General features: G+C 60.6%; 3 protein-coding genes across 3 annotated transcripts; 1 reads left to right on the plus strand and 2 right to left on the minus strand.

The window, feature by feature from the left end:
• Positions 1-425: 425 nt before the first annotated feature.
• On the plus strand, positions 426-2,338 carry MAM_06495 (Carboxylesterase, type B; the record flags this gene model as incomplete). The annotated part of the gene is made up of 3 exons (XM_040825293.1): positions 426-918; positions 1,043-1,198; positions 1,272-2,338. The coding sequence occupies 3 exons, from the start codon at positions 426-428 to the stop codon at positions 2,336-2,338; spliced, it is 1,716 nt and encodes a 571-aa protein (XP_040676720.1).
• A 259-nt stretch (positions 2,339-2,597) lies between these two features.
• Positions 2,598-5,591, minus strand: MAM_06496 (uncharacterized protein; the record flags this gene model as incomplete). Its single annotated transcript, XM_040825294.1, has 1 exon — positions 2,598-5,591. One exon carries the CDS (start codon positions 5,589-5,591, stop codon positions 2,598-2,600), a length of 2,994 nt encoding a protein of 997 aa, XP_040676721.1.
• An 849-nt stretch (positions 5,592-6,440) lies between these two features.
• MAM_06497 (uncharacterized protein) lies at positions 6,441-8,330 on the minus strand (the record flags this gene model as incomplete). Its single annotated transcript, XM_040825295.1, has 4 exons — positions 6,441-7,153; positions 7,211-7,707; positions 7,760-7,919; positions 8,174-8,330. 4 exons carry the CDS (start codon positions 8,328-8,330, stop codon positions 6,441-6,443), a joined length of 1,527 nt encoding a protein of 508 aa, XP_040676722.1.
• Positions 8,331-10,820: the final 2,490 nt, after the last annotated feature.

Genomic DNA, 10,820 nt, shown 5'->3' on the forward strand with positions numbered 1-10,820 from the left:
TGCTAAATCAGGCCAAGGTTCCCGGTCCGCGTCAAAGTCGATCGCCAGCTGACCATTGTGATGCGTGCAGTAACGTCGCCTATCGTGCAGATGCGTACTTACTTACTTGAGTAAGTAGGTAAGTTACTTGAGTAGCTTTGGGTACCACCTACCTTGAGCACTTTAGGTCGTACCGAGTCATGCTAGTCACTTGTACGGAGCATTCACCGACAGACAGGGGTCGTCGGCACTTGGTACTCCATACCTCCTTCCTCCTAAAGTTCCAACCCGGATACAAAAGCGCACCTCGTTGCAGTCAAGACTCAAGACAGTCCATGATAGAGCTTCGTCTATGCCTGCGTCCCCCCTAGATCCAGAAGCCTCCAGCCTACTCCCTACTCGGTACATTCTTCTTCAATCGTGACTTGCCATCTAGACGCCGCATCATGAAGCCTCTCGTGCTCGCCGCCTGGTCGGCTCTCTACAGCAATCCCGTGGTCCACGACGCCAGCAACGACGTCACATACCACGGTCTCAACCGCAACGGCATCGAGGTCTTTCTCAATATCCCCTACGGCCAGGACACGGGCGGCGAGAACCGGTTTCGACCGCCGCGTCCGTACATGTCGCCACGCGGGAGCATCATCAACGCCACTGCCTATGGCCCGGCATGTCCGCAGGCCCTAGGCCCCTGGGTGCCCCCGATATCGTTGACCAACATCACCAAGGTATCCGAGGATTGTTTGAACCTGAACATTGCGCGGCCCATGGGCAAGCATGTCGAGGGCAAAAAGTTGCCCGTGCTGGTGTACATCCACGGCGGGAGCTTCTGGGCCGGCAGCAACGAGGAGATTACCATCCGACCGGACGGCATGATCCTCGAGAGCGTGAGGAACGGCTTGCCCGTGATTCATGTGGCCATGAACTACCGCTTCGGCTGTGAGTAGAGTACCTCGTTCTTCGTCTGCGTCCCCTCTCCCTCCTCCCCTTTCTTTGGGAAACGCAGCGAAGACGAAAGCACTGGAAATGGGAGAAAGCAAAGACGGCAGCTAACCGTCGGCAGTCTTTGGATTCGCACGGTCCGGTGCCCTTAAAGAGGAAGGATCCGAGAATGCCGGCTTGAAAGATCAACGCCTCGCGCTCGAATGGGTTCGGGACAACATTGCGCAGTTTGGCGGCGATCCCAACCGCGTCACCATCTTTGGCCAGTCCTCTGGCGGTACGCACGTCCATCCATCCCCCAGCGCCGCCGTGGCACGAGGGAGACCAAGCGTTAACAAGAACATGGCCAGGCCTCTCCGTTGGCATGCACATCATGGCCTACGGCGGCTCCAAGCCGGCGCCGTTCCACCAAGCCATTGCTGAGAGCCAGGCCCTCGAGCCCGGCATCACGGGCAACTTCACCACCAACGCCATGCAAGCCCTCGTCGACCACGTCGGCTGCAACAAGGCGCCCCTCGATTCCAGCGAAACCATCCAGTGCCTCCGCAGCTTCGACACGGCCAAGGTGCTCGACGCCTCCCTGGCGACGTACCAGTCGGACACGGCGCACAACATCGGCGACATCTGGCTGCCCTCCGTCGACGGCGACTTCTTGCCCGCCGCGCCCTCGCAGCTCATCAGGGAGCGCCGCTTCTCCAACGTGACCACCATGATGGGCTGGTGCGAAGACGACGTCACCTTCTTCACCGACGCAAGCATCACCACGGACCAGGACACGCACAACTTCCTCCGGGCCTACGTCCCCGGCGTGTCAGCGGACAACATCGGCAAGCTCATGGGCTTGTATCCCGCGTCTGAATTCCCCGCCGACCCAGCCTCCAACGCTTCGAGCGAGTTCTACCGCTCGGCCAGGATATTCAGAGACATCGTCATGACGTGCCAGCCGCTCGGGTACGCGGAGCAAATCGCCGCCGCCGGCAACACGGTCTACCTGTACCACTGGAACCAGACCATCCTCGACCCCTTCCTGAGCCAGGTCGTACACCGGCCCGGCATGGGCGTCATCCACACCTCCGAGTTTGCCTACATCTTCGGCAACCTCTCGCACTACGACACGGGCGACTACGACTTCTGCCCCAGCCGGTCCGACTACCACCTCAAGCGCCGGGGCTCCCGCTCGTGGTCCACGTATGCCAGCACCGGCAAGCCCAGCCTCGAGCGGCATCACACCCTCCAAGGCTTCAGGCCCGCCTTTACGCAAGACGGCCAAGTCAAAGTCTTTGTGGTGGGCGGTCCGCACGAGGGCCTCACGAGCATTGACGGGCATGAGGCCCTGCCCGCCCTGGCGCAGCAGAAGCTGCGGCAGAGATGCGCCTTTATCAACTCGCCAGACATGGTTCAACAGTTGGGCTATTAAAGGTAACACAAGAGAAGAAGGACGGACTTGGCTACAGGCACGGTATTTGCTATTGTACATTGGCCGCAAAATAGATGGAGTAAATGAAAAGGTGTGCGCGCGGTGCCGTGCCACAAACACACAAGGAGCCCAAAAAAATGAGACGCAGACGCGCCATGTAAAACGGGCAAAACGGCGAGGATAACAGCCGCCCCGAAACTCGTCCAAACACACGGATGCAATCAATAGACACCCTATACCACACGCCAAACTCCACACGCTACACGCGCAACGCCCTCGCGCGCAACGCCCTCGCGTCCCTCTCCGGCGACGGCAGCAGGAACCCGTCCTCGTCGTACAATCCCAAGCTGTCGACGCTGTCCCGCTTGGCAGGGCGCATCTCGCGCGCCAGCAAGTCCCCCACAGGGCCCTGGCGCAGCCTGAAGACCTGTGCGGAATACGTCGTCGGTGAAGATGGCGAGCAAGGGGGGGGAAGAGAGGGACGAGGAGAAGGACGAGCCTGGTCTCCTGATGCGTCGAGGCCGTCGACGCGCTGGTTCTCTTTGCCCTCTTGCTCGCCGGCGGGACTGGGACCGAGGCCGAGACCGAGGCCGAGCTTGGGCATGGGCAGGACGTCCTCGCTGCGTCCCTTTCTGTGGTGCGGGACCGCGTTTCGGGACGCCGTCCCCGTCCCTGCCCCCGTCCTGCCGGGGCTGCTGCCCACCCCCAGGGACCGGTGTTTCGGCAGAGTGCCCGCGCCCACGTTGAGGTAGTACCTGCTGCCGCTGTCCTCGGGCCGGGGGCAAGGCGGCTGCTGCTGCTGCTGCCGCTGCCGCTGCCGCAGCGGCGACGACAGCGACGTAAAGATGCACGGCAGGGTGGGCGAGTCGGCGTCGCCGACCGCGACGGTGGACGCGACCGACGCGGCGCTGTAGGAGCTAACGAGGCTGTTCATGCGGCGGAGCTGCGCGATAGTCGTGCCCAGCGCCGGGGGGCCGTCCCTGCTGGAGCGGTGGCCGGCGACGACCCGGCGGCCGGGGGGCGAGCCGCACGCGGCGGCGTCTGCGGCCGAGGAGCACAGCGAGATGGAGCACGACCCGGACGACCTTCTCCGGTGCGGCGACGAGCCCCCGGGGCTCTTGACGGACGGGCGGGGCGAGAGGCCCGTCGCGAGGACGCTGCCGTCCGGGCAGGTGACTGCGGACGACGGCGGCAGGGGCAGCGCGCGCTTGGCGCCGCCGCTCGCGAGGAGCATGGACAGGATCTCGTGCTCGCTGAAGGGGGAGGACGAGAAGTCGGCGTTTCTGCCGCCGTCGCGCTCCCCGTCCCCCTGCCTCCCCGGGGTGAGCGGGCCGGGAGCGGGCGTGGGCGGGGACCCGCGGCGGCCCGCGGCGGCAACCCATTCCGGCCTTGGAGTTTCGCAGGCCGGCAGCGCCGTGGCCCCCGAGTCGTCGCTGTTGACCGAGTCGGACGCGAAGCTGGCGTCTGATGCGGTGCGTGGTTGCGGCTGCGGCTGCGGCGTCCTCGGCCTCGCCGCGTCGGAGGCGCGTAGCATCAGCGGCCGCGGCGGCACGACTTGGAGGTCGATGCCGCGGCCCGGCCCGCCCTTGGAGTTGAGGGAGAGCGGGCGCAGGGGCTGGGAAACGGGCGACGCGTCCGCCCGGGCATCGCGGACGCTCGGGCTCATGGTCTTGATGCGCCTCAGCGGCCGAGGACCGGCGGGCTGCTCGAGGGTCTGCCTGGCGGGACGACTGCGGGCGCGGCCGTTGCCGTCGCCGTCGCCGTTGTCGACAAAGGGATCGCGCCCGGCGGCCAACGCCTCCAGCTCTTCCCGTCGGAACCTCTGCTGCTGGAGGAAGTACTGGCGCTGGATCTCTTGCTCCTCGTTCTCGGGCTCGCCGACGCTGTAGAGCGTGGACAGCGAGCTCGACTGGTCACTGTCCACGGACCGTCTCTTTGGCGGGCTTGGCTGCGGACTGCGCTGCGCGCTTCTCTGCGGACTCCTCTGGGGGCTGTGATTCGGCGTGTGCTGCGTCGTCTCGATGCCCGGCAGGCTCGGCGGGAGAGGCGGGTGGCCCTGGGGCTCCGGATCCCGTTGGCGCCGCCCTCCGAGACGGCTGGGGCTGGGCACGCCGTCTGGAACCTCGAGTTGGTGCGTGGCTTCGGCAATGAGGCTGTTGGCCGCGCTGCCAATCGACGCCATCGACGCCTGCGTCGACAAGGCGGCCACGGCCACGGTACCACCGGGCCTGTGCTTGCTGGGGCTCGGCGTCCCCGGGTCGTGCCGCCCCGTCGCCCGGCCCGCGTTTGACCCCGGACGACAACGAGACGGAGACCTGGTCGGCGACGGCCGCGGCGTCTTGTCCTTGGTGGGAGACCGGCTGGGGCCCTCGCGCAGCCGCTGGTCCGTCGAGCGCAGGATGTCTCTCAATCCCACGTCCGTCACGGTCATGGACGGCCGCACATGTGCCCGAGCCGGCGGGCGCGGCCCGGACGGGCGGCCCCTCGCGGCGGCAGCGTCGTCCTGCGCCCGCGCCCGCGCCTGCGGACAGAGATTCGGCGTCGTCTGGCTCGTCTGCAGAGCCGCCCCCGTCCTCTTCTTCTGCACGCACAGCCCTGGCTGCTGGCTGCGGGCGCGCTGCTGCTCCTGCTCGGCACGGCGCGCCGCGTCACCGTGGCCGTGACCGTGACTCGGGCTCTGGAACCGGTACCCCCCTCCGTAGTCCTTCTCCATCGGCTGCTTGCGATACTCCTCGTACGACGGCCTCTGCTGGTCCTGCCGCCCGCCGAGGTCGTATATCCCGTCGTCGTCGCCCCCCTCCTCCGCGGCCCGCAGAGCCGGCACCGCAGGAGCCTGAGCCTGTCGGATCCAGCCGTCCCTGCCGAACCAGCCGCCCTTGGCGTCCTTCTCCTCCCCGCGCCGTCTGCTGCCCGACCGGAACACACCGAGGTTGCCGTACGACAGCATCGGCGGCAGCGGCATGATCGGCGGCAGCGTCAGCGAGAACCGCGACGACAAGCGGCTCGGCAGCCCGCTGACCGCCGACTCGCTCATGACAACCGGCCTCTTCGTCAGCCGAGTCTTGGAGTACTCGTCCGCCAGGGTGTACATCCTGTCCCGCGCCCTCTTCTGGCGCCTCTTGACCCTCCACGCCATCAGGAGCCCGACGGACGTGAACACCACGACGCCGCCGCAGAGCGCGATGGCGAGCAGCCCGCCCAGGCTCAGCGCCCCCGCGTCGCCGTCCCTTCTTGAAAGAGCCGAACCTCCCATCGCGGCTTGTCCTGCGTCCTTGTCCTTCTTGCCGTTTATTTTCGTCTTCTCCCCTCAGCCGACTTGGAGGATGAGGATTCGTCGCCGGCCGGTTGACTGGCGAAATCGACGCCTGGGACACTCCAGTCGTAGGATCTGCTGGGTTGTTTGTTAGTATGGCCGGGGAAGAAAACTGGCACACCATCTAGGTCGAGCAAGATTCTGGCATTTTGTTGCCGCTGGCATAAACATTGGCCAAGCTCCCCCGTGGTGCTGGGCCTTGTCCCGCTCCGACGGCTTCCTGGAATGCGTTGCCAGTGTGACTCCATTCCAGTTGTCGGCAACAAACACCATTCGTCTTCTCGCAGGCCGTTACTTTGCCAGTGGTAAAGGGAGAGCTCCACTAATCTCCTTCTCCGACTACCGAAACACTTTGCAATTGCATTCACAAATAAACCAAACGAAAAATTCCTTGCGTCTGCGTCTTGTCACATGGTCGGCCCGCCACGTCCTGCTTTGCTTGGCGCTGGCCGTCTTGACTTGGCTGCACTTGGTGCAAGAGCGGACAGTATTGTGTTTTGCACATGGCAAAATTAAATTTCGCTCGTTGCATTTAACCCTATACTGACTGAGAAGAAATTGTGAAGCATCTCTGCTCTACTGAAAGAAACCGAATCAAGCCAAATATGTCATCATACAACACGAATGTGAGCCGACATTTCTGGAACCCGTCCAGATGGCACGAATGCCCTCTCCCCACCCCTCCCCCGGGCCCCCACAGCAAGAAGAGAATAGAAAAGCATACAACCCGAATCAGCAACGTTGTTCTTACCGCTTCAACCTTGCTATTCTACGCTTTATCAAAACCGCTCATGCATGCACGTGTCCACGGTGCAAGTGTCGACGTCGATGATCATGAGCCCCTGTAGTTGTGCAAGTGGTCGAGGGGACGAGCATCGTAGTCGTGATCTCCGCCACGAGAAGTTCGATTACCACATTCCCACTGGTGGTCCATTCAGTTCTGTAGCTGGGCTGGGCAGACAGTGTCGCCGGCGGAGCCGGGGGGGGCGTTGTAGATGTGGTCGTGGATTCAGGCACGGGAGGGCCGGCGTTTTCAATAAAAGCTAGACCGAGAGAAGCGGCGGCATTCGGCGGTGGCGGCGGCGGCGGCGGCGGCGACGGGGGCGGAGGAGTCGAAGGGGGCGGTGGCGGCGAAGGGGTCGAAGGGGGGGGTGGCGGAGGTGGTGGCGGCGGCGGCGGCGGCTGCTGTTTAACCGGACTGTTGGTGGAACTGGAGATGGCGGCCGAGCTAGGAATGGCAGCAGGCTCATTGCCTTGGTCGTCACTACCAACACCAACCTTGATGCCTCCGGGTAAGTCGGCCATGGGCCCAAGCACATCCTCACTAGACAACTCTTTAAGGGCCGACCTCTTCGCTCTGCATGATTTGGCCAGGCCCTCGTCGACGACGTGGAAGACCGGGCAGTCATCAATACGGCCGGAGGGGTTTCTGCATTGATCGATAGCCTTTTGGAGCACGTCGGGTTGCCAACCTGTCATGAAATCGGCATGGTAGCCGAATCCTAGCCAAATGAGTATACGAACGCATCCGTTGTTAATAAGGCATGAAAAAGACTTACCCGTAGTGTCGCCATTGGAGAGCACAAATATTCCATCACGGTCCCTGAAAGAATAGGTGTGCCAGATCGTCTCATACATTAGGGTAGGCAATCGTACGGGATACCCCTTTGGGCAGTTACCCTCGATGACCAGGTCAGGGTAAGCCACATGGCTCTTATGGTCTGGGCTGTCAAGGTTTTTGCCATCCCAGCAAGACTGAAAAGCGATCTCGAATCGGAGGCCATTGACACAATTTTTATTCAAAAAGTCCTTTCCGGGAAGAAAGTGTCGAGCCAACGTCGGTTCGGCCGCCTTGTTGTAGTCGAGACAGTTGTAGCCAATCGCACGTTGTTCCAGATCCTTCTGGCCCGTCTGGCCAAGTGCAGCCCATTGCGACTTGGGGGGGTCCGGCTGCTCTGGGCCTCCCAGCGTATAAGTTCTTCTGGCGTTGTCCCCAGATACCATTTGAAATCCAGCGGGAAAGGCCTTGATGTTGTCCCCATTGAGGAAATAGTACCTAGTCGGAAGAGTCAGGACGTGTTTGCGAGTGGCCCATCATGGTGACTTACGCAAGCATGCCGCCGATTTGGGGAACTATCTCCAATTTACCCGTTTTGGCATCTTTGAAGTAGAGAGCGGGCGTCCAGTAGGCGGACATGTCCTGACTAACACGACAGGAGGTACAATCGCCGGCAAGCAGTTCGTTGGTGTCGGCAAATTCCGAGAAGCCTATCACTCCCGTAAGTATTCATGTCTCATTCATCGCGGTGCTCCGCAGAGAGCTGGTACACCCGCAACTCGACTGTTCGAGGGCTTTGTCGCTTTTATGGAGCAATCTCGTTCCACCCAACTCGGCAAGCCACCTGCTGGCGAAAAGGTGTGCACCTGAGCGGATAGTCCCGTGTGGCGTCCCAGACGGTGAAAAGCACCACGGCCGAGCAAACGGATGAATAGACCAGGTCAAAGCTAAGAAAACGACGTACCATTAGATCCATGAATAGTGTGGGCGTGAGCAGAGGTTTTGTTCGGGCTGACGATGGGGTCCAATCTTGCACGGCCGATATAACCAGGACATTCCATACGCCAAAAGGCGTTGGCGCCTGCGATCAGGCCTGCAGACAGGGCCACGGATTTGAGCATTGCGGCGAAGGCCAGTGTTGGAGGCTGTGCTCAAATGCGGACGCTGCCCAGGTGCTCTTGCCCCGGACCCGGGGAGGGGATCGCTTTTGTAGCTGCGAAGACAAAGAGGTGGCGGCAGAAATGACTGTGCAGCGAGTGTTAGCGCGTCAGTTGGACGAAATCCGCGTTGATGAGAGACGGCAGAAAAGGCTGGGGAAATGTCATCAGCAACGAACGACATAGAGTCCTTCAAAGATTCCGGAAGTCGCATGCGACCCAGCCAGTGTTGGCACTTGCCGCACTTGGGAGACTCATTGCAGTCGGCCGGCCGGCCGTTCAGATGCATCCATGTCAGCTGTCGAGGTTTTTATGTCGCTCGGCATATCACGCCTGGAGTAGGCGTCCTGGTGAGCAGCGCCATGAGTCCTTCTCGCCATTCAAAATGCTCCGGTTCTAAGCTCCTCCCAAGAAGCCAGATTGAAATTTCGACGGGGCACGCTGGTGTATAAGCTGGCAGATATCGTGGTGCTCTTACCAAGAAGTGTCGAGGCGCAGTATTCACGCGAGTAGGAACCTCTTCATGAATCCGTCCTGCGGTAAGATGTCGAGAGCAAGGGGGAGGGGGAATATGGCGTTGACGGCCTGGGACTGCTCCAGCGAGAAGTAAAATACTCCTTGATGAGGGCAGAGTGAGTTTATCGGCTTTCAACTTGAAGCCCAGCCCAGCCCCGCTGTTGCGCGCCAAGACTCCGAATTCCAGCGCGAGGCACTACCTCAGGTGATGAACCCACCCCTCTCCGCGCGCCTTGCGACGCGTAGAATCGCTGACGATTATGTAGAACAATGGGTGTTCGTGTTTGTGTTCGGTCCAAGTCATTGTATCCGTATTCTCAGTCTCAGCTTGGCGGTGGTTGGCGAAGCAGAGAACTTGGCCGCTGCAAAACACCTCCAGGTGCAATCCATTGCAACACAAGAAATTGGTCGGGAACCGGGTCATGAACAAGACTGGTTGTCTGGGGAGGAGGAAAAAGTTTGTTGGCTTCCACCTCAGATGTCCATGATGCATTCTCGGGGCATCAACATCTACAGAGTCTCTCCGTGCTGCCCTCGTCAAGTTCTCCTCGTCGAGTCGACAGCACAGTGCGGTGACGGAACAAATGCACAAGAAAGAAAGCTGGTTCCTACCTGGTGGCTACAGAGCAACAAAGCAAATCCGGAAAAACACGGCGAACCGAAAAAAGAAGAATGAACGTGTTCAGATCGTCAATGGTAAGGAGCGCAATGGTCAGAAAGACCGAGACGAGACGAAGGTCAAGATGTTGGTCTGGAGCGGTTTCGCATACCAAAAAAAGCTTCAAATGAAGGGGGCGGAGTCTGTATGAAGCACACAGGAGGGAGGGAACCGAAGAAGCTGACTACTAGTGCGTGTTATCAGTGTCAACTGCCCACCAGGTAACACCCATGCTCACTCTTGTGGACACACAGACTCCAAACAACGCTACAACAAGATGCAGTGCCTCAGCGCAGCGCAGCCCGAGGGGGTTGGATCGTGGGACTCTAGTAATTACCTACTACGTACTACTAGTTACTACTTAGATAAGTACTTAAGGTAGGTAATTTCAATTAGCAGTTCCAAGGGTTATGGGCATGCAAGCCCCCCATTGCCAACCAGCTCCTCAGGCCAGTTCGGCTGGTAGCCCATCATTCTGTGCCAAGCACATACAGGGAGAGTACCTGGTACAGTCGCCAGCCAATCACGAATAGTGAACAGGGTAAGCTGGAGTGGGGCGCTCAGGGGATATCAGACAGCGGCGGTCACTGGAGGGCCAGGGCTTGAAGAAGACGAAGAATTTGCTTCTTGAGTAACTGCGTGCTGGGTACCTCGTGGTTGTTCGCGCGCAACAGGCAGGGGGTTTTCGTGGCAGCCAATTAAATTCCTCTTGAACCATCGCTCCGTACCTGCATGCGGTGCACTGGAGAACAGACGAAGAAGAAAAGACGCTACACATGTACGTACTACCTGCCTAGGTATGTGCATAAGTTATCAAGGGGCAAATATGGGTGCCCGTGCGCATGTACGTAGATGGCTGGATCCCTCCACTCTTGAAACTTGGGCTGAGACCCGGGGGCCAATCCGCAGCGAACCGAGTCCCTTGGGCATTTCTAGGCGCTTGATGAATGGAAATGAATTCTAGAGAAAAATCATCACCAGCAGGGCGGAATCCCCGAGCCGTTTAACGTCTAGCTCATTCCCTGTTCCCCGCTCCCTGCTCCTGCTGCTGATGGACAGACGAAGGATGGGATGATGGACATGGGAACATGGAGCTTGACCGATCCCGCAGTCCGCCCCATGGTGGAAATGGAAAATCCCGTGTCCACGTTGACTCCTTGCGGCCGTCGTCCGTCCTTCATGGTTCATCGTTCGCGTTGGCACGACTCGAGGCAAACAAATACGTAGCACCTCGCCGCACGTGGACTGCACTGCACCCTGTCTGCGGCAGCAAGAGCCAA

Source organism: Metarhizium album (assembly GCF_000804445.1).
Source record: "Metarhizium album ARSEF 1941 chromosome Unknown scaffold_21, whole genome shotgun sequence".
In the NCBI taxonomy this organism is placed as follows: Eukaryota; Fungi; Ascomycota; class Sordariomycetes; order Hypocreales; family Clavicipitaceae; genus Metarhizium; species Metarhizium album.